Source organism: Pavona decussata, unplaced genomic scaffold, assembly GCF_977016875.1.
Source record: "Pavona decussata unplaced genomic scaffold, jaPavDecu1.1 SCAFFOLD_8, whole genome shotgun sequence".
In the NCBI taxonomy this organism is placed as follows: domain Eukaryota; kingdom Metazoa; phylum Cnidaria; class Anthozoa; order Scleractinia; family Agariciidae; genus Pavona; species Pavona decussata.
In genome coordinates, this window is record NW_028145431.1 from 64198 (window position 1) to 88156 (window position 23959).

General features: G+C 37.0%; 1 protein-coding gene and 1 pseudogene across 2 annotated transcripts; both read left to right on the plus strand.

The window, feature by feature from the left end:
- The first annotated feature begins 2186 nt into the window (after positions 1–2186).
- On the plus strand, positions 2187–23751 carry LOC146488702 (chymotrypsinogen A-like). 2 transcript variants are annotated; one of them, XM_085112211.1, is made up of 6 exons: positions 2187–2376; positions 2940–3137; positions 4035–4247; positions 4620–4783; positions 5227–5380; positions 10305–10405. In XM_085112211.1, exons 1-6 carry the CDS (start codon positions 2277–2279, stop codon positions 10316–10318), a joined length of 843 nt encoding a protein of 280 aa, XP_084968337.1. In that variant the 5' UTR covers positions 2187–2276; the 3' UTR covers positions 10319–10405. The 2 variants fall into 2 exon arrangements, with proteins under 2 accessions (XP_084968337.1, XP_084968345.1); XM_085112219.1 differs by lacking the exon at positions 10305–10405 and adding an exon at positions 23666–23751 and having other exon boundaries at positions 2189–2376.
- On the plus strand, positions 16803–23515 carry LOC146488703 (elastase-1-like; annotated as a pseudogene).
- Positions 23752–23959: the final 208 nt, after the last annotated feature.

The following is a 23959-nucleotide window of genomic DNA, read 5'->3' on the forward strand; positions in this document are numbered from 1 at the left end:
AGTTGAACATTCAACTTCACTCTTGTCTTTCTTTTTGTTCTCTCGAGTCAAACCGATACAAAAGGCAGAGCTTTCACGTCTGGGCCGCCTGTCGCGCTGCTGACCTACAGTCAAGGACAACAGATGTTGGGACAAATGTTACAAATTGCTCCTATTAACTGTAAGTTAGTGTGTCTGACCAATGAAGTCATGCTCTCCGTTTAACTCCTATCTTACTAACCCCACCCCTGTCCCGAAAACAATCCATGTAAAGGGGGTGGGGATCGGGCAACGGACACTTACCGTTTGCGCGTAATTCGTTTCTGTTGCGTGCGTATGGAAACATCATAAATGTGAATTTTTCCCAACCCTTCTATACTCGAATTGTAGGTTTCTCCAGTTCCCAGATCGGGGCCTTTGGTCAATTGGAATTAGATGCCATTAAGCTTTATATCCGATATGAAACACTTGCCGCTAATAAACTTTCATCTTCTCGTTTTCCATACAGTAATTATTTCGCTAGTAAGTCAAGATATGTAGCGCCATTGCTGCTTACAGTCAGTCAGTTATGAGCTGAGGCACTGTCATTACTTTAAGTCATATCTTTATTGTAGTATAGTGTCATTAACACGCCGGTTAGTCAGGAACTCCCCAGTTTCGGCAAAATATGTTCTTATTCGAATTTACACGAGGCGACGTAAAATAATAGTTTTTCTTTTCCACTGGCAACCGGGCATTTATTGCACAGACCTTAGTAAAATGACACCTGCAACACTAGGAATAGGATTCCGTCCTCTAACACTATCTGCTAGCTACTGAATTTTACGACTCAAAAACATAAACAGAAAGCACAGTGCTAGCTGAATCAAATACGCAACAAATTATAGTGGTCGTTAACAAAGAGAGCAGAGAAGTTATCATAATATTAATGATGATAATAATAATCGCAATTATTACTTCTCAAAGAAATAATTTAAATTGAGCATACCACGGTTAATAAATCCAACTGACAGAAAACATACCAGCTGGCTTTTTACAAGTACAACCGGGAAGTTGAGATCGGAGCTTCCTAGAAACAACTCCTGCAAACAGTCAAAGCGGGACTTGATTCCAGAACACCGGGATTTTAAGTCACACTGCCTCCCTCATTCTCGTTGGGAACCCCATTTTAATATTGATTGTACGCATGTGTGTCTGTTCTTTTTTTAAATTCTATAGCTCGACAAAAAAACTGCAACTGTATGAACTGGTTTCTTGGATTTTTTTTTTATTATTATTTTCCCTTCGTTCTTTCATAGTTTTGTATTTTTCTTTTATTTTTTTTTTCTTTTATTCCTCCAAGAATTGATCTTTCCTAAAGGAAAGAAAAAAAAAATTATCCACGGAGGAAAAGAGGGGTTAAATTTTACCAAATAAAAGTCAGCGTTTCTAAAAGGGAGAATACTAATATTCAACTGTTTGATTTTTTTTTTTGATCGATCAATAAATTAAACGACCAAAGAACCAACCAATCTATTAATCATTCAATCACTCAATTTAAATTCTGCGGAAAATTAGACAGAAAAGCAAGCTTAACATTAACATTAATTTTGTAGTGTGATTCAATCGAAACGGGTGGGCTCGATTAAGCACATACTTAAAAATAGCATTTGAATCTTCCCTTTAGCTATGAATTTAAGTTAAAATCTTAAATGGCTTTTTTATAATTGAAAGAGATTAACCCCCTTTGTTTTCAGAATGAAATGCCCACTTTCGCAAATTCGATTAACAGTCTACCATTCATTCTTGAATCGCTATCTAGTTAGCAAACAGGCGGCATCAATACTTGGAAAAAAAAGCCAAACGTGAACCAACAAAACCAAGCATGAACAAGCTAAATGGTTACCCAATCGACTGGATGGTCAAACACTGCCAAATGATGTTGACTCGTACGCAATAGCAGGACGTTTGAACCAGTCCCAAACAAAATCAAAAGAAGGCAGTAGAACAAAGGATGAGCACAAATACATCTACAGAAAATTTGAAAGTTTAAACACTTGGCCACCTGAGATATCATTTGGAAGTTGTCGAATGTCCATTTAACAAGAGACGTGTTTCCTACAAGTCTGATTAAATACTAAGGCTCGCTCCTCAAAACGGGTTTGAATAGAAAGGTAAAACCACGTAGCCATTGCCGTCATTAGATTGCCAAACACTGCGGTTTAACTTCAATGCTAAACAGGAAAAACAATTCGTAATGTTGGAATAAGAACCACAGGTGGATTCCAACTAATACAACAGTGCAGTCTATAAAACAAATGTCAGTCTTAACCATTTTCACATTTGGAGTTCATTTTCCCACAATGAATCTCTGGATAGGACTCGCGCTTTTGTTGCTTGGAGTTTCAAGCTCTCATGGTACGTTGCACACACCCAGTTCTTTCTTTCACTTGTTATGCTGATCCGCAACTCTTTTCTTTCGTAAACTATATTTTCAAGACGTGATGCACATGTCTTAGGGATATCTAACAGCCTTATACTATAAAAAAGGCAAATATTTATTCTCTACACTAGAAGTTAAAAAAAAAAAAAACTTCCGTATATAAATTTTTTTGTTGCTAGTTCTTCAAACGTTTCATACAAATTATGTAATTCACGGAAAATCATGTACAAAATTGTCTGCTACGATAGGTTATTGTCCAGAAACTATACTTCAGATTTATCTTAACTTAGGATAGTCTTTTGAAGCCGGCCAAGGAGTTAATACAAATATACTCGGTTATATCATTTATATAGTAAATTGAGCAGTTCTATAAACTAGCACACATTAAAATGCTGTACCACATAAATAATATATAATTTGTTTTGTAAATCATTTTCTGATTTGATGATGATGATGATGATGATGATAATGATGATTGCGGGTTGATCTGTTTAATGTTGTGTCGTGTGTAATTTTCCCTTTATTTTTCAATCCTCAGGCTGTGGAATGAAACCATTTTCGGCCAGGGTCGTGAATGGTGAAAATGCGTCGCCACACGCCTGGCCTTGGCAAATTTCCCTCAGAGTGAATGGACGCCACATCTGTGGAGGTTCCCTGATAGCAAATGACTGGGTCGTCACCGCGGCCCACTGTGTGGCTCGTAACCCGCGACCAAGTGGTTACACTGTAGTTGTGGGTAAGTACTCAGTTTACATTTAACTTCCGTCGCTACCTCACCTGATAGATACGTACCTGGTCGACTCAGGATTCCAAACTTTAGGAACTAAAACAAAAAACTGTTGAGAAAGTCTTCATTTATTAGTCTTTGAATTATCTTTTAACTTTCTTCCAATCTATTTTCCCAATATAAGGAGAGGTCTCTATCTGAGTTATAGATGAATAAGAAGTCACATTAGATGGATATGGTTAGATGGATAAGAAGTCACATTAGGACTGAAAGGAATGACTGAGTGACTCGAATGCCATTTTTGTTCTGTTCAGGATCCTCCAGTAGATCCTTAGCTACCTGAAAAAGTTTTCCTGCTGATAAGAAAGTGGAGATGGAAAAATTCTCCTCAGGATGGTCATGTTCATACAGTCGAGAGCCACATCGCGATGTTGTTCAAAACAAATGTATGCTTTTCGTCAAAGATAGACAAGACGTACTACCAAGAAATCCCAATTACAGTAATCAGATAAGGTTTTAGATAAATCGATGGAGCAGTGCTCCATTTATCTGCAGCCTTCAAAACCAAAATTTTCAATTGTTTTAAAGGTTACTAAAACAACAGGCAATAAGACTCTCAGGGTTTTCTTCCCCTTCCATGAATTCATAAAGCGGTAGCTTTATGCATGGTGACAAATGTTGTAATAAGGATGCCTGAATGCTATACGATTAAGGTTTTAATGTTTTTCAGTATTTCTTAGTTTGTTACACAGAAACAAATAATCAATTGATGGCCTCTATCTCCTTAAACAATTATGTCTATTCTTGATTTATAAGCCTTATGATTACCATTTTAGATATCAATCCCCTTCTCCTTATCACACATCAAAACCAAAATTAAAAAGAAATAAACTATCAACTCTACAGGGGCAGATCGTCGGACTGGATCAACATCCGTTCAGAAGACCTTCCGCTTAAGACAGCTCTTCAAACATGAGCAGTTTAGCATGAGACATCTGCGTAATGACGTTGCCCTTCTCCAGCTTGAAAGTTCCATTTCTGCAAGTGAAAAGGTCAACACTGTGTGCTTGCCGAGTTCAGGAAGCAGGATTTCAGCGGGAACACAATGCTACATCACAGGTAACAAAACAGCGTATTTTTATCGTCCTCTAGTCCACTAACATTTAATTTCTAACGTAGGGAATTAAAATTAAACAAGAAACCCACCAGGAATATAGTTATATCCCACTTGTATTTCTCTAGATTTTAATTTCATTGTCGTCATCCCAGTTGCACTTACAAATACTCTGTCCTTATACAACAATATTTGTATTAGGTTGAATTCCTAAATCAAGTTGTTTCCATGTGAAAGCATATTAAAACTATTACTTTAAAGCGGTGCATGTCTTTAGACTTGTGCGACGGCGTTTAATTAACAAAGTCAAACAAACAGATCAAGTGACAAAACTTATCGCACTCACTGTAAAACGTTCCGGATAACTCATACTGCAGGTTGGGGACGAACTGTCGGTGGAGGTAACGCCGCTGACACTCTTCAGCAGGCGATGCTGCCTGTCGCTGAACACAGTGCCTGCAGTCAAGTCAATGGAAGACTGGTTCCAGTTGATGAACGGTCCATGGTGTGTGCTGGAGGTCAAGGCAAAGGTGGATGCCAGGTACATATGAAACAAGCAATGTTAATCAGTCCAAATCCATACATCACTTTTCGGTCGCCGTGATGATGCAAGCAAGTCGAAAAAAAAAAAAAGTCTACCAAGAAATTAAAAATAGTTGATTGATTGATTGATTGATTGATTGATTGATTGATTGATTGATGGATGGATGTATGGATGGATGGATGGATGGATGGATAGATGGATGGATGGATGGATGGATTGATTGATTGATTGATTGATTGATTGATTAATTGATTAATTGATTGTAAAGAAAAGAGGGAACTGTACTTTAACTGGCACAAAAGGTACCCATCATACCTCCTTCCACCTACCCCCAACAAACCTCGGCTACAAACAAACAAACAGAGCACTGGCAACAATGGTTGTCAGCTATTTAAAATAACATCGCTCACTGATCCTTTCATTCAATCTAATCTAATCAGGGTGACAGTGGTGGGCCATTTGTCTGCAATGAAGGTGGGAAGTATGTCTTACGAGGTGCTGTGAGCTGGGGACATTCAAGATGCAGGACTGATCACTATACAGTGTTCGCTCGAGTAAGCAGCTTCATTAGTTGGATCAATGGCAAGATGTCAGGTAACATGTAGATACCAAACTTAATGTAATAATTCCATATATTGCTCCCCGTTGTCATTAACGTTTCTAATTTTATATGTAAAACTGTCAATCATTTTCAAGCGGCATTTAATTTGTACATTTGATTTCCGTTTTATTCAGTCATTTACCGGGGTGCAAATATATCAAAACAGGGAAAAAACGAACTGAAATAAAGAAAAAAAATTGATAAAAAATGGCAACATTTATAATAACAAAAAACAGACACTTCAAATCAAGCAAGTGTCATATTTTGTACATCTATATTTCTAATTAAAAAAAAGTTATATTAATTGGTAACTATTTATTTGAATTACTTCTAAGCCGTGCAGCCTTAATGCTATGCATCAGGGTAAAGCGGATGGGAAACATCGTTATATTGTTATCACTTTGTGATCAGTGTCAACTTTGCTGCTTAGTTGTTGTTGCTCACTTTTAAATCTTCTTTTTTGTAAACTACGGTCTTTTTAAAGTAATAACAATACCAATGGCAAATGCTAGAACTTAATAAAATTATCATTAGCATCATTTGAAAGTCAAAAGAATATTGGAAATGGCGAGCTGTGCGTGATCTTTAAATGTGATCTCTTCTGTATTCTAACCATTTCGAAACTTTGCAAAAAGGCACTTAGTCAGTGTAGTTTAAAATTATCCCACTTAAAGGGCCCTAGTCAGCCACACCTTTTTTTTTTTGTTTATATGTGAGAGTTTGGCTATTATATTTTACTCGGAGCATGTCGAAATGAACGAAATCACTGTGAAACTACTAAAGATAATAAAACATACTTTCAGGAACACAACTTACAGTAAAGCAATTAGATTTCGCTTCACTATGCAATATCAATAATTTCGATGGCATCGAAAATGGCGGAGGCTGACTAGGGTCCTTTAATACCTCGTCCTAAAGTTTCCAGTCTACGTTTATAGTCGAAGACGTAACTTGTTTTTTTTTTTTTTCTTAAAGGCTGCCAAGATAAAAACCCGTCCTGCCCTGGCTGGAGTAGGTACTGTAGTTATCCTGGAGTGAAGCAACAGTGCCCCAAAACCTGTGGCACCTGTAAGTCTGCTTTAAAGCTTACTGGTAGTTTTTTTACAGAAAGAAAGTGACAATGGTCGATGGAGAATTGATCCAATGTTTCAAACACGTGAAAACGTTATCGATCTTAGGTTATTCTGTGTGGTAATGGGTCAGGATTTATCGGAATTCGGAAAGTGTCATTTCATTTCTGCTGGTTCATTTTTTTTTCTTTTTGCTTCGCCTACTGGCAAAAAAAAAAAAAAAATAGGAAGACGACAACAGCTTAACCAATTTTAGTGCACCTATTTAAATAAATAAAAAAAAGAAACAACGGAACAGTTAAAAGCAGCAAGTCAGCTGACGTTTGAGGTTGTGATCCATGTTATACTTGACCTATATTGATTTCCATGTGCGAGGATTATCTTGCAGTATATTTTTTATAGGGCATTTATAAAATATTTCCAGAGTTTGTCTATGAAAGCTTTCAGTGGAAGGGAACTGTCTCTGATGGGAGATGATAGAAAGTTACAACCCTGCATGAGGGAGTGAAGAAAGAACGCTAAAATTTCCTTGCATTTCCCCATGCTCTCCGTTTCCTTTATTAAACAATGAGGAGATGTTAATTTACGCTCGTCAGGTATCACACCAAGTTTAAGGGTCTCATTGAACTGCTGTGACTGTTTCGATATATGCTGTAGGTCATCCCTTGCCTTTGGAACGCTTGGTCTTTTCCTCCTCCTCATCTTCCTCGTCCTCCTCCTCCTCCTCCCTCCCTCCCACCCTCCCCCCACCCTCCTCTTTAGACAGTTCGTAGTCCTCTATTTCCCGGTGTGCTTGTCGACATCGTTTGCTTCGATTAAAATGTCGCCATCTTGGTTTGTAATGCAGGCCTGCTCGGCATATCTTGCGCTTTACTCAGGTTGCAATTGTCATTACCAACCAAGATCGTGGCAGTTCGATCGAAGCATACAACCTCCACAGTTACACGAGAAAATAAGGAACCAAAAACAGTCTACCGTGTCCTCTTCCTCCTCCTCCTCTTTTTTTTCTTTTTGAGCTACCTCATCATCAACATCATGATCATCATGATGTTGACGATCATCATCATCATAAACATCTTCTTCTTCTTCTTCTTCTTCTTCTTCTTCTTCTTCTTCTTCTTTCTTCAAAAATACCACGGTGGAAGGAATGCAGACAGGCATAGAACAATGCACAATACTATCCACACATGTCTATGATTCCCTCAAAAACATATAGCCATAATCTTAACAGCCAATGGCATTATTCATCGCTCTTGATTTCATTTAACAAAATTTGATTTTACATCATATACTTTTCGTTTTAGGTGGTGGTGGAGGCGGGGGTGGTGGCGGGGGTAAGCAAAAATAATTTCCTTTAAATATTTCTGACAATATGATACTGGTACTAACTCTTAATAGTAGTAGAATATATAATACCATTACTTTCTTCAGTCTTGGGATCCAAAAATTACCGGTAATATCATCACGGTGACGCCAAGAGAAAAATCTGTAGAGTTAAAGGTGCACAGGAAGAGATGAATAAATGCCCGCTTAATTTGATAGGATTTGGCAGTACGAGAAAGCTAATTCCATATGCAGCTCTACCTGGTGGGGCGGAAGCGCCTATACACACTTGGTCCTAAATAAGTTACTCCGGTTTTCCTGCCCTCAAAAACCAACTTCTAAATCTCAATTCAATCAAAAAAGTGTCCCCGATTAGTGCTCTGCACAAAATACATTGACACTTAAATGAGGTAATTTATGTATTTATGTATTGTATTTTGTGATGAAATCAAAGGGAAAAACGTAAAAGAGAAACTGCTCATTCATTCATGTATTCATTTATCTGTTTTCTGTGCGTGACCCAAGTTTTGATCATATTTTGGTTTCTTTTGCTTTATTTACAGTCGACAACATCCCCTAGCCTCCTCTCTTTTATTTTTCCGAGAACTCCTAGGGTCCCACTTCACCTCACAACTGAGAAGTTTATAATGCCAAACCAAAAGACAAGGATACTTAGTAATCTGTCAGTCATACATCTTTCCGTCTTTTCACATACGTAGCGTAACTCCCCCCCCCCCCCCCTCCCCCCCTTTCTGTGACACTTGTTCTATTAAACAAACTAGATTGCCCATTCGTACAATGTTATGGTTTGTTCGTGACGATTGGCCTCCCCAGAAGAGGAATCGAGTGGGGAAGGGGGGGGGGGGGGGGACCTATATCACTAACAAAACCAAACACTACGGTTCATTGAAAAAGTATCCAGAATATTTCTAGAAGCTTCATCATGAAAGTATACAGCTATTTCAATTAACGTTGTCGGATCAAAGCTAAAAGCTTAAAGGCAAGACCGAAAGTTTACGTGGGATTTTTATGAATAAATTCATCAAAATCAGTCATGCCTGGAGAAAACAATAGGTTTTAATTAGCACTACAATGACCTGCACGTGCAGGGATGATTTTGATGAAATTATTCATAAAAAATAATCCCACAAAACATTGCGGTCTTGTCTTTTAGCTTTATTTTGATCCGACAACGTTAATTGAAATAGCTGTATATGTTAAAGCCTGAATGTCCAAAGGTTATTTTAATTGATGTTGAATGTTGTTGAAATGACTGTGTTCAGCTTGTATGGACAAAGATGGGCGATGTCGATATTGGACACGCTAATGCGCAAGTAATCAATACGTGAAGGAAAAATGCAAGAAAACATGTCGCCTTTGCTAAGAGAGTAAGTGCATAAGAAATACAAGAATTGATTGATTCTGAATGCACCAGCTTGTCTTATCTCTTACTCCGACGCGAGTAAGCAGTATGATCATGGCTTCTTCGTTTTTCAACATCGTACCTTTATCGTTGTATCGTTATTTAATAAATTGGTTCATGCTTGGCGTGCTTATATCGAGTTATGGATGCACGCGGAAAGCTTGGAGAGCACAAGAGAAGCGTAAGAGTTGCTTCATGAGCGTCTCCAAACTTCATAAGTGTATTCATAACTCGATATACACACAGCTAAAAGCACGAACCATTTCTTTTATAACATAGTGATAGTGCGCGAAAACAGGTTTTATTTGTGATTGATTACAAATTCTCTCAATGTGATGTACAGAAAAACAAAAGGTTCTTCTTGGATTGTTACAAACACGCCTTAACGGTATGGTCTAAACGAGAACATTTCATCTGAAATTGGAAACGAAAATTTGTTTCTTTGAATTAGTTTGTACAAAACTAAAACTAAGCGACGGAAACCCGAGTTTGTCTGCAAGTTGCACACGTCATTTTATAAATGCACGACCGTGCGTATGTTGAGAAATGTACCATGATGGCGCCAATAGGAATTAGATAGAGAAGCAAGCGCACCATGTTATAAAACTTTAGAGTGATCAGAACATACAAGTATTGGCACAACACGACTCATTGCAAAAGTGCTTTTTACATTGACACTTTGTATTTTTATTTCTCTGAAAACCAGTCGTAAAGTCAGAGCTAAACTAAGGTTTTTCTCTTGGTTGAAAAAAAAAAACAAAACAAAAAAAACAAAAGCAAACAAACAAAAGATCTCTTTGAGTTAAAAATGAACAGATGAAAAACAAATTCCTTATGCAAAAAGACCAAGGAGTGCTCTAAGCATTAAGTATTTTTGCTGCGGTCATCTGCTTCTTTTTGGTTGCCATGATGATCGTGATGTTGATGAACATGTATTATTACTATTTTTTTTATCCTGAATAACGACCCCTTTTATTATCATATTATATCTTCCTTGCTTCCAGTTTATTTTCTTACGTGCATCTTTTCCTTTCACCCTCACTTTGCCACCACCACCACAACCAGTTCAGTTAATATGGTTTATATTCATTATTTTCGTAGGTGAAAGGCGATGAACTTGAACCTGGATTTATCATAGAAGATTTAAAGCTACTGTAGTTTAAGCAAAGTAGACAAGATCAGAATAAAGCATTGAAAATGAACCTTTTGTTTAAAGTGTCTGGAGAAGGGAGAGAGAAGCACTACAATAATTATTTAGTGTTTTTAGAGATGCCAGGGAGTTCTATGAACAATTTCCTTATCATATTAACCGTATTGAGTTAAATACGTGCCTTCTCCGACTAAAACCCAACTTACATTAAGGTTCCTATTACCGACGTCCAAAGTTGAATTATATTCAAGGGGATTTAAGGAAAAACGCCCCTTATTTTCAAAAAGTTGTTCGGCAGAAGTGACCGTTATCATCAATTACATAACAAAGTTTCAGGTCGAATTAAACACAACCACTTGGAACAAGGTGGGAAACATGGTGGATACGGATTGATGGGCGAAACATAACCCAATGTATAAAGGATTTTTTTTTTTTTTTGTCACATGTACCTGTAAGTGACAGGAGTCAGGGAGCGAGGGAGGCCTCGAGGACACACATAAAAGCGCGTAGAAAGTGATACGTAGCGAGAATATGATACCTGATATAGTTATCGTTATTATTATTATTATTATTATTATTATTATTATTATTATTATTATTATTATTATTACTATTATTATAATTATTATTATTATTATTATCAGGAGCCCATTACCTGTATTTATTTATTTATTTATTTATCTATTTATTTATATTTTTGCCTTAATAGCAGAAGGTGCTGCAATACCTCCCTCCTATTTTGTTGTTGAGGTTTGATTGGAAAGTAATGCAAATATTATGCTGATTGATCTGATTTTAAGGGACACAGTCACCTTTATGACCGCGCTGATCTGGACACTAGTTTTGTCAATTTTGAAAAACGTCCACCGTAACCCAAAATCAAAAGTACGCGTCGAATACATCTAGTATCCGCTTCAATCTTCCCAGTGTTTTATTGGATTTTCAATTTTTTACTGGAAACCTGTTTCTGAGTTTGCTTTTGCTCATCCTATGGTATTATTAAAGAAATAAAAAAACGTGCCGAGTGCATTTTTGAGTTATATGAGCACGCGGGAATTTTTAAGAACACGAGAGAAGTGCAGAGAGGCACGAGCCGTAGGCGAGTGCCTCTCTGCACTTCTCTTGTGTTCTTGAAAATTCTTAAGTGCTTATATAACTCAACAATGCACAAGGAACAAGTTTTTTATTTCTTTTATAAAATATAAACAATCGCAACTCCTCAGACAAGTGCGAATTTTAATGAATCAACATCAAGTTTCTCCTTACATGAGATAACGCGTAATTTAATAGCGCGCGCTCTTGGCAATCACGACACGATCACGACAGGGCACGCGACAGCGCAATCAAGTAAAAAGTCAAACTCTTTTAGTTTTTCGTCACGTCGTAAGCAAGTTCAATAAGTTAAATCCAAGTCAAGTTTACGTTTTAAGGTGTTGAGAGACAAGTTGAAGTTAATTAAAAGTCTGGAAACATCAGTACAAAAGACTGTTCTTTGCGAATCACTGGAGTGACAGCGCATTCTGTCTCTGAATTTCTCACATTTTTCACAGGCAAAAAATCTGACGTGTGCTCCGTGCATATGTACAATTATAATGCACGCACCATACGTATGCTTCGAGCATTGTGGAGTTATACAGGACTCAGTTTGACCAATCACAGTGCTTGCTTGACCCTGGCTATTTTATAATTTATCATATTTGGTTAAAAACAGTATGGATCGCGTCTCCAACAGAACATTAAAAGAAGAGGTGAAATCGTCGGGCGGAAGAAATCACCTGCGTTGATCAATATAACGAGAGAAATCAATCAAAAACACTGGAGAACAAATCTCCATTATATGTATATTTGGAAAATCGCATTCCCTCAACCTGACGAAAGCTTCGTCCGGAGGGAATCTTAGTAAACGATTCGAACTTCGCGTGATAGCTGCTTGGTTTGGAGCTCAGACAAAGACAAGCTTCGGTACACAGTCAATTATCTCCTCGACAAGGAAAACCTCTATTAGAACCTTGTTTTCTACGGGTCGAGCAAGCGTTCTTGTAATGACATGGGTTTAGTTCCTAAACTTAGATAACGGAGAAGTTATAGAAACAAAATTATAATAAACGCAAAATATATGATTGAAACCAGAAATAAAGCTTACCGGTAGTTTCGCTACACTGCAGTTCAGGCGATTCGCTAATATTTGAACTCAATTTGCTTCTTATGCAAACACTGTGAAACGTAGAAACAGCTAAGATAATTTTTCACACGACCGGATACCAAAATAAACAATTAAATGATTCTTCGACTTCAGCGGTATTCGTTGACGTTTGGTTTTCCCTGGACAAGTCCATCAGTAAATTTTCCATGGTATCAAGGAAATGAGTGTTCTAATATGACATTAGGTCTATAATCATAAGAATTTTGACTGGTTTGAATTTGCTTGCGAATTTTTCATCTGTAACGCGATGGTATTTAACGATGCAGGACATAATTTTAAGGATATGTTTTTTTTTTTTTACAAAAACAATTTTATTTTTTTTAATTATTATTACTCACATTGTTTTAACATTTGTAAAGAAGTATATTACACTACTAGCACTACACGGCTTACAATACTTTGTTAAGAGTACTTGACTTTCAATGAACTTTGTACACAGCTAACAATACTTTACATCTGTTACCAAAAGCTATCTACTACTTACAAAAATTCTTTAGATACTTGTTTTCCTATTTTTTTATTTGTTTGTTTTTTCCTTTCCCTTTTCTTGTGTTATACAATTATTTTCTTTAGGAAACAAAAGAAACAAACGAAAAAAACACAACTAAAGAAAAAAACGTGAAAATTTTAAAGAGTTTGCTGACCTAAATTCGAGTTTGAAATAATGAAGGAGGAAGTAAAAAAAAATCCGAACATAAAGTCAAATGAAGCTCTAGGTATTTTTATTATTTAATAGTTTTTGTTATTTTTTTTTCTGCTCTGTCCTTTTTTCTACTTCCACTCTTGTACCGGAAAAAAAATGCTCTTAGGTTCGTTTACACAGGCCGACGTTCCTATATAAATACTGCGCCCAAAGAGCACAAACGTTTTAAATAGATACGAAATCAAGTGTTTTTAAGTTGTGCGTCGAAATCCTAAGTAGCTAGGGAAAGCAACCAAATGAACCAACGGCTTGTCAGATAAACTGAAGAAAAAAAAAATTCAATTAATAACTGGAACAATAAGTACATAATTATTTTGCAATTGAGGTACTTGGTTTTGGGATAAAAGCTATAATAACGAACTGCAGTTATCTTCGTAGTGTAGACTATAGATGAAGTTATTTTCATTTTTATTTATTTTTTTTTTCAATATATTGGAAAGGTTCTGTCATGTGTTTGCCAAAATCAGTTAAATAGCAATTGTTTATTTTTAAAAACATATCAGAAATCTCGCTGTTGATCAGTGGCGAGGTGAAACTGTCTGTATAAAAAAAGATACCGATCTCTCGCCGTCGATTATTGGTGAAGTACATAAAAACAATTAGGTGAAATCTCGCCGTTGATCATCGACGAAACAGTGATGTTACTGGAAAATCACAACAGGAAATAGCAAGGATTGACAGGCCTGCACGATTTCTAACAAAGGAAAATGTTTTGAAATGTGGCCTCGTTTTATTTTTCCTATAACAATTAATTAAATAATCGTGTTCGCTCTTTGAAGATTTCTCTCAGAGCCGGTATGAATCCTATCCAATGCAATTTTTTAATTAAAACATGTTTGAGGTTGGGTAATGATAGTTGATATTTTGTCACAATAGGAAACATTTGTTGGGGGTTTTGTTTATTTGCTTCGACGCCATTTCATTCGGATTATTTTTTCTCAAATTTTGTTTATGAGGATTTATTTTTCTCTGAGTCTTAGGGCTTCGGCCCTTAAGAACCTCTTAGATAACTCCTGGAGGGTGGCTAGAAGAAAAATGCTTGTATGAGAAGGTTTCAGTGGGTTTGAAACATGTTCTAATATCCAGTATGAATCATAAAATTATAAGAAAAGGGTGTAAAACTGAAAACTAAATTAGTCCTGGGTAAGCTTTCGTACAAAACACTGATCTTACTGGAAAGGCGTGACAGGCCTGCCAAGCTTTTGAGAAAAGAAACGTCTTTGAAATGTAGCCTCCTTATATTTTTGCTCTTACAACCAGACCACTTAGAGATGTTCCTTTTTAAAGGAAAATTGTGACAGCTCTTTGAAGATTGCTTGTCGGAAAAGTTGGTTTCGTATCAACTACCGTTTCTTCTTTCAGCACATGTTTGAGGTGGGGAATGATTGTTTATAATGGTATATATTGGTGATATTTTTTTCGGCGTGTTGTTTGCTTGGTTCAGTGCCGTAAACATGACATTAAATAACTTTTTTTTTTCAATCATTATAGGTATAGGTATCCTCTAGCTAGAAGCCGTGATTTAGCATTTTTATATTTTCCTCAAATGCTGTTATTGAAGAATTTGTTCGTGGGAGTCTAAGGGCTTCGCCATTCACGAATCCTTCTTTTTTTCTTTCTTTTATTAGCTCCTGGTGGATGGGTAGAGGAAAAATACTTGTATTGGAAGGTTTCAGTCGGCATGAAATGGGTTTTAATATCCAGGATGGAATGATGAAGGAATCAATTGCTATTGTATACTACTGTATCCTGAAATGTAGTCTCTCTTTTGAAAACCACTACATATGCTAATTGATTTTGAAGGTTCTGTCCACTAGTGTACAAATAAGACCAATTTTGTAAGTTAATCCGAAAAAAAATCGAGAAGGCAATGGCTCCTTGGTGATTAATATCATGCGAAATCACGATGGCTGATATGGGCTTTATTTAGCTCAATTTCAACTTGTTATCAAGGTTGCATTATAAGCGAGTATAAAGTAAGTACGCATCGTGTTGTTTTTCCGTGATGTACAAGTATCTCAAACAGAATGCATAATGTTAAAGGTCGATGTTGCCTATGTTGAGATAAATCAAGAAAAATAAAGTAAAATGACACCGTATAATTAGTAAAAATGTCAGTGGATGCTCAGGTTTTTGAAAAAAAATAAATAAATAAAAAAAGCAGTTGTTTATGGTAGTGGCGGTGTTATATTGTCATTTGGAACTTTTATACTCTTTCGGCGGTTTATTTTTATTTCAATGGTATGCAGAAATTTGGCCCTATAATCTTAGAAGAAAAGGGCCAAATTCGTCTAAAAATATGTTTTCATTCCTTAGGGGGAACACCTTCACAAGACACATTGAGATTGGTTACGTTACCAGATATTTTTGAACTATTTGTGGCTAATTAAGAGTTGTTATAACTTTATTTTTCTGATGTGATCCAACCTCAGTGCTTCCAATATAGGAATATATTTTGGGGTTACCTCATTATTTTTCTTGAACTGATCAAGACCACGATTTTAATTTTTTGGAAACTTAAAGATCATTTTTTCGGTTAACAATAGTGCTGGGAATGAGTCATAGTCATGCCCATAATTTCATTCTTACACCATTAAGCATAGGGTATTTTCTGTTTTATATCGATAGGATTTGCTTTGCATATTAAGAGGTCAACAATGTCACAGGGACACAATTTATAATCCCCCGTTATGTTTCAACTCAGAATATCAGTGTAATACAATATTGTATGCTAGATTCTAAAGTTCTGACGACAACGACAACCACAAGGTCAACGTGAGCTGCTTATCCTCTTACCCTGCCTCTACTTCCAAAAGTACGGGATCAAGAACCTGGTTCACGGCCGTTTTACTGCTAGTAGCTACAGTTGGACTCACCCAAGGTAACTAGATTCTTTATTGAGTTTGGATGCTGAAAGTTTTAATTTGTTCAATTAATGAGCAGATCTTGTTTTTCGTATTTGTTTGACAGCGTTGCCAGCAACGACAGATGGTAAGCTATGGGAAAACAATCTCGACGCATTGATTACAACTAGAAGTTAACTTTACGTAACACATGAAAATTACACGACTGACCAAGAAACAACAGCAGCTGCGCATTAGTAACTCGATTAATCCGAACAAAGTAGCTTCATGCTACGCAAAAAAGCAGGTCACACGACGGCCAATAGACTAAGTACAGTGGTAGCATTAACCTTCCAGTTTAAACAGAGGAATGATAAACCGACCGTTTAAAGATAGTACCAAAGTTTGATAAATTGGGCAGATGTACTCTTCTATTTTTTAAGGTGAATGTGATGTTCTAATCTTACGCATCAGCCACTTGCTGTCATGAGTATCTATCAAAACGTTTTGGTGAAATTTCAGCAAAATGTCAAAAATCTAAAACGAAAGGCCTCTGCATAGACAGCATTTTAATACAGTGTGTTTATATGGTTTTCCGGCCAACCTTTTGATACCTTTGTTAAATCACATTCGACTATATAAGAGTCCGTTTTCACTAAGGCCAAAAGTGTTATAAACGCGTTTATAGTAAGCCCAAAATATGTATTTGCTTAAACCTTCGTCCTATTGTGATCTTATTTCAGAGGTCCAGTACTGGAAAAAGTTTGGTAAGAAAAATCCTCGCCCCTATATTCAGTATTATTTTATTTTATTTTATTTTATTTTATTTTTATTCACAACTGCTCACTGTGTCTGAAATACTAAAATGGATATTTTCAACTTAATACGTGGTAGAATAATCTAATAATTGAAAAATCCATTTTGGTGTAAAAATGTGAACTTAGGACTTGAACTGAGCACGTGTTAGATTTCCACAGAAAAAAAAAATGTGATAAAGTACTAAGCACAATGCAACAATTAATTCAGGATCCAATCCCTTACCCATTCACTTTGCTTATCAGTTTTATTTAAAGATGTAGGGAAAAACAATGTGACAATGATGTTTTATGTTTTGCTTTGATTTCTTCCTCAGAAGAATTAGAAGATGATGCCGTCAATTTCGTTGAACGCTTTTTAATTTATGTCTAACTTATTTTTGTCCATAAAATATCTGACTGGAATTGAAATTTTAGGAAACATTTGCATCCAAAAGGGTACAATGCAATCAATCGTTTTAAAATATTTCTATTGAAGTCTGTCTGCCTTAAAGTTTGATTAGAAATGCTCCCAGAATGCTGTAAAGCAGAATCGTCTCTAAGTTTTCATTACCTCTCTGGTAGAACCGTTTCAATTAGGGATTAATCACCCATACATTCATCTGCCTACGTCTTTCGTAAAAACATGTTAAATTTGTAACATTTTCCGTTTCTTTCTCATTCTGTTGTACTCAGAGGACCCAGAATATGATGCAGCCGATAGCGAAGCAGGTAAAAGTCTTAATTGATTACAGTTTTGGGAAATACTTGGAAATCGGTATCTTAACAATTGGTGTTCTGAAACTCATTTATTCTAAGCATATATTTAGAGCTAGAGGCCAAAAGAGCCAAATGTTTATTTGCGTCACTGCTAAACATCTAGACTGGATAGTAAGTTTAGCCAGCAAATGCTGACTTTCGAATTTACGAAACTGGGTAGCCTAAGTTATATCATTCATGTCTGTTGCGTCTTCGCTGATTCTCAACACAATGGTGCGCGAAGTTGTGTTGGAAGTACAACATTGAAAGATGTCGAAAATGAAACTGCGCGAAATCAGGTTTATTACATTAGGTCCAACTTGGCAAGATACGTGCCTATAGTTTACTGGGCAGGCCTTCTGTTGCGTAGTTTAATCAAATTAAACACTTAATCTTCTGCACGCCCCGAACGCCATCGACGTTATCTATCTCAAGCAAATTGTAGTTCTCAAAAATCAAAGTTTTGAAATATTGATTGTTTTAGGATAGACAGCTTATCAGAGGACAAAATGGTCATACCTAATTCTTGAACGTTTTGAATGAGTCAATTACTAAGATACGTGCCTATAGTTTACTGGGCAGGCCTTCTGTTGCGTAGTTTAATCAAATTAAACACTTAATCTTCTGCACGCCCCGAACGCCATCGACGTTATCTATCTCAAGCAAATTGTAGTTCTCAAAAATCAAAGTTTTGAAATATTGATTGTTTTAGGATAGACAGCTTATCAGAGGACAAAATGGTCATACCTAATTCTTGAACGTTTTGAATGAGTCAATTACTAAATTAAATTGATCCGTGTTGTTTTCTTTTCTCAGCGGATTTTGAGTATGATACAGAGAAAACAGGTAAATGAGGCTAATAAGAGTGTCCTGGGTGATTAACATGGGCATGTACGTCTTACCAATTGTATGCTAATGTGCCACAGAAAAATGGACTGTAAAGGTAGGCGATATCCATGAAAGGGAAAAGGATATTAACCGTCGGAAAAACCACATTAAAGTTAGTATCACTTCCTTACACATTTCGCTTGATTAAAAGATGAGCCGGAGATTCTAATGAAGGATATGAAGAGTCTCGAAATAATTGGTCTGTCTGTATTTGTCTGCTTGCTTGCTTGTTTTGTAAGGGTAAAAGCAACACTGTTTTGGGCATTCATGTGTATGTCGATAAACATTTCTACTTACTATCTTCACTTATATTAACCTTTTTTTTTCGCTCTACTTGAAGATGTTGATGAGGACATATCTGAGATGGGTAAGCAGAACAATTCTGTTTCTCAACTAAATTGAGTGCCGTTAGTTTATCTTAGTCTCCACTATTTTCCCTTTTCGTGAACTTGATTACAATTAAAGCACTAGATGGGAGGACGTTTCGAAAACCAGGACGTATTCAACTTTATTTTCAGTCATGATCTAGGGAGTAGTGACGTGGACAACAGACAATCAGTCTGATCCAAAATTTGCCAATACTATTTTTTAGCACTTCGTTTAACTTTCATAAACGTGGTTGAGACCCGAGAAGTGCTTTCCGTTCCGAAAAACTAGCCAGCCAAACCTGTCAGGTGACAACAGAAATGCCCCAGTTCAAAGGTCCTAGTTGTACGAGGTTACCAGTTAGACTTCGGAACTGTTTCAAGTGGTGAAATCCTTTTACTTCCCTGCTTTGTGTTGTTTTTGTTGTTGTTGTGTGAAAGATTTGCGATTTTAGAGAGGTAGATGAGCTGGCTTAGAAAAAATAGTTCATTCAATGTACAGACTGACCAACTGTATAGCCACTTGCTTTCTGATAAATTTTAATCTCAATCTTATTCACAACGTTCAAAAAATAAATTTCTTCACAATCTAACTTGCTTCTATAGATGGCATAACTGGTTTTGAAGACGAAAATGGTAAGAAGATACATATTTATAAATTTCAGACCGTTTAAATGTATTCTCGTCTTTCGAGTCGAAATAACTATCTATATAAATGATTGAAGAGATGTACCAAGTTATTATTACATTAAATTCTTAACTGCTGTCACAAAATCTTTACGTTTTGTAGTAAGAAAAATAGACTTGAAACAATCCTTTGTAATTATTCTTCCAGATTTGGCAAACGATGACGTAAGAGGTATGGGTCAAGATCAATTTAACCCTCATTAATAAATTATTATGAACATTTCATTTAATGTGTATTATTTTAAACCACATCGCAAATTAGTATCTGTAAGACGTAATAAGTCTCTCTACATATAATTTTAGAAGACCCTCAACGGCGAGGACAAGGACAACGCGGAAGACCGGGCCTACGTAGAGGCCAACCCGGTGGTCGACGTATAGGTGGACGTAAAAGACGACGTGGAGGTCGACGCGGAATCGGACGTGGGGGACGACGTGGAGGTCGACGCGGAGGCCGACGAGGAGGCCGACGCGGAGATCGGCGAGGAGGCCGACGTGGTGGCTGGCGTGTTGGCCGACGTGGAGGCAACTAAGGCACACTACTTAAAATATCTTTTGTTTTGAACATTTAAAGTCTTAATTTATCTGTCTTTTGATCGGTCGATCGGTCGATCGATTGATTGATTGATTGATTAGTTTATTTTAGACTGGTCTAGGGGGAGGGGGAGAGGGAGAACCACCCCACCCCCGACCCCACAAGGCGAGAAAGAGCCCAGACTAAATAGATTAATGAAATAAAATTTAATTTATCACCTAGTAATGGATCAAACACGAGGAAGAGTGTTTCCTCCGATTTCCAAACACCGAGAAGTAGGTTGCCAAAACGAGGCGCACCCGTTTTTTTTTAGCAAACGAGTGTTTGCTATAGCTTTTCAAACTATTTATAATTCTTGGAGAAATTCGAAGCAAAAGTTCACAAAATTTTATGATAATTAAGATCACATTTCCAAACCTCCTTCTCGGTAGTGATTTCCTTTGTTTTCTCTTCATGAATTATTAATGGTTTAGAAATCTTATATCAACTTCCCTTCGCTTCAATTCCGTCCTATTTTTTCAATATCTACTTCTTCCCTTGCCTTTTCTCCAAGAAAAAAAAAAGATTTTAAACAAAACGAGCTTCTAAAAAACCAGTAAGACAGGATATCATATTGTACATTAATTATAACAAGACCCGAAGAAAAACATCAGATTAAAGTATCAAAATTGCATTGGGTTTTGTCAGCCTTTTTAGTGACGCTCATAAGAATATAATCAAAATACGCCGAAGTGGACACATGTCGTCTTCGGGTTGTTTTTTTTTTTTTCTTTTTTCCTGGGGATTGTAGTTCTATTTTAGTTCTGTTTCGATTTTTGTGCTCCATTTTGTTCTTTTATTCGTATTTTAACCTCCTTCTTCGTTCCTTAGGGTGTGGAAGAAGGCTATTTTTGCATCACCTGGTCATAAATGGTGAGAATGCCTCGTTAAACTCTTGGCCCTGGCAGATTTCCATCAGAATCAATGTCACCCATAACTGTGGAGGATCAATGATAAGGAAAAATTGGGTCGTCACTGCAGCCCACTGTGTGTATTTTGTCCCGGTTGCATGTGCCTACACTGTTGTAGTTGGTAAGTACTAAGCTTCCCCATAATTTCTCAACAGATTCCAATAGACACGCACATATTGCCGGTTTTACTTAATGGCAAAACAAGAATCTGTTCGACAGAAGATTCGAAATTCTATCAACTTTTAATTAGGTGACCGACACCATGGGAAAGCAATGCTCCTAGTAATAGCCGTACTTTCTATGTTCACGTTTACTTGCTATGAATGTTTGATTTTATTAGTCAAAACAATACCTTAAGCCCATAGTTCATCTGCCCATTATTGTATGATTTGTTTTCTCCAAGGCAAAAAGCATATATTGCTTTGTGCCATTTTTACCGTTTCATGTTTTGTTTTTGTTAAACGACTAAAATTGACTTCCTGCCAGCTTGTTTTACAATCAATCTCTCGCTACATGTTAATCGCAAAAACCAACTTAGTGATTAGAACTTAAACCGCCAAAAACCGTTTTCACAGGCGCACACCGACTAAGTGGATCAACGCTCGTTGAGAAGACCTTCGGTGTGAAGAAACTCATCATACACGAGAAGTATAGTGGAAGGGATCCGTCTAATGATATTGCTCTTCTGAAACTTGACGGGTCAATTGAGACAAGCGACAAGGTCAATATCGTGTGTTTGCCAAGCCAAGGGAGCAGAGTCAGTGCGGGAAAACAATGCTACATCACCGGTTACTAGAATCCATGCTTCTAACCCTGTATACGTCTCTACTATTCAGTTCCCGAAGGAAGATAGGGGAATTATTCATGAATAATAATTCACTCTAATTTCATTAACCCTCATCCTCGCCAAAGTTCGAGTTTCATTGGTACTCCACCCTTTAAACTTTGCTATCTGCTGCCTCTATGACCCAGGTTGTAACTACACGGTTTCATCAATAGAAAATTTAGAATCGCGTTTATGACAAACTGCACGAAGAAAAAACAGTAAAAAAAAAAAAACAACAACGAATTCAGAAAATCCTGGCCTTTGGTAGTACACAAATTCACTCAAACTCACTTAAAAAACGGTTAACAACCGAGCAGCAGACGTTGGATAATCGTGCCCAAGTCGCCATTTTTGCCGTACGCCCTTCGTCTTAAAAGTGATCCTTACATCGGACTGTTAGAAAACTAATTCAAGAGAAACTGTATAGAAGGAATTATAACTTTCTGCAGTAATAATTTAACGAGTTACACAAGAATAGTGTCGTACACAGACGAATAAGCGACAAGCACAAAAATTTACAACTTTTACCCTCAATTCAACCAGTCTCTTACGTCAGGTAATGTTGGTACAATAACTGACCAAGGTAAGAAACTTATTTCACATATTCTAAATTACTTGGGTTATATAATTATTAATGCAGGTTGGGGAAGGACTGTCGCAGGAGGGCCCTCCTCTGACATACTTCAACAGGCTATGCTGCCAATCGCTAAACACAGTGCCTGCAGTGAAAAAAAAAATGGAAATTTGAGTGCAGTTGATAAACAGACAATGGTGTGTGCTGGAGGGTAAGGCAAAGGCGGATGCCAGGTAAAATGGAGATTAATCCAAATGCGCACGTCATCTCGTAGTGATAGACAGACTTTGTAAAAATGCTGTTAAGAAGGGAAATATGTCTAGGCTCGTGTGTTGTGTTTGCCGGATGGTTCCCCATTCGTTTGTTTGGTTTCCAGGGAGTTCGTATGCCAATGCCAGTTTGGAAAATTATCTAAAAGCATAACATTTTTTCTCTGAGCTCTTTCTTCCTTTTCTCATAAACTGAAAGCTCTGTGATTAAAGTTATCACCATAGTTAATTAAAGACAATGGATATGAAGCCTGACAAACGTCTTTGTTATATGTCTTTGTTTGCCTTTTTGGCGTTGAACCTGCACAAAACAACAATGGACTTTGGAATGTGTTGGAGCAACTGACCAATCGAAACGATGTTGGTAAGATATTCAACTGTGGTGTGAACGTTAAATCAAAGGATTGTGCAGGGTCGCAGCCCTTCCAACATAAATTGCAGCACTATTGTTTTAATGGCAAGATTGCCTAACTAGTCCCTCAATTAACTATATATGTTTCCACGTATAAGCAATATCAAAACAAGCAAACAAACAAACAAACGTGATTGGCTTTTAGGTGAGTAACCCACTGGTCATCAATGTTGTTGTTGTTCTTTTTTTTTTTCTCCTAATTAGGGCGACAGTGGTGGACCATTAGTTTGCAACGAGGGCGGCAGATATGCGCTGTTGAGCTGGGGACATCCATCGTGCAAGACTGATTACTTCTCAGTGTTCGCTCGTGTCAGCAGCTTCGTTCAATGGATACTAAATACCATGAGGATGTGAGGTATTATCTCCCTCCTCCCTCGCCCGTCGCTGAAATTCTGAACGTCATGTAGGTGGAACTTGTAATCCCCTCCCCCCCCCCCCACCCCCCCCCCCCCCCCCCAACCGCACGAAAAAAAATTATCATTTGACACAGTTTATTTTTCACAGGTTGAAGGTGATCGCAAACGCAAGCCTGGAAAAATTCCTAATGTAACTTCAGCGGAGATGAAAATAAAGAATTAAGCATGAAAAAAGAAACATGTTTATTGGTTTTCTCTGTTCTTGCGCGATGAGTTATCAGTACAGAACTTGACATACATAAGAACTATGTGTTTTATAAGCAATACCGATGGGTGCCAAAAGTTCCTTTTCAAGGTAAAATTCTGATACTTTGAAAATGGAAACAGTCGCATTAATGACATTATCCATATTTAAAGAATCTGAGATACGATGTAAAGTAAT

What these genes read in the sequence shown, in the direction of transcription:
- LOC146488702 (XM_085112211.1), top strand. Translation starts at nt 2,277, where the DNA reads ATGTCAGTCTTAACCATTTTCACATTTGGAGTTCATTTTCCCACAATG. An exon ending in TGGTTACACTGTAGTTGTGG is followed by an intron (nt 3,138 to 4,034) that starts GTAAGTACTCAG and finishes TCAACTCTACAG; the next exon opens with GGGCAGATCGTCGGACTGGA. An exon ending in AACACAATGCTACATCACAG is followed by an intron (nt 4,248 to 4,619) that starts GTAACAAAACAG and finishes CTCATACTGCAG; the next exon opens with GTTGGGGACGAACTGTCGGT.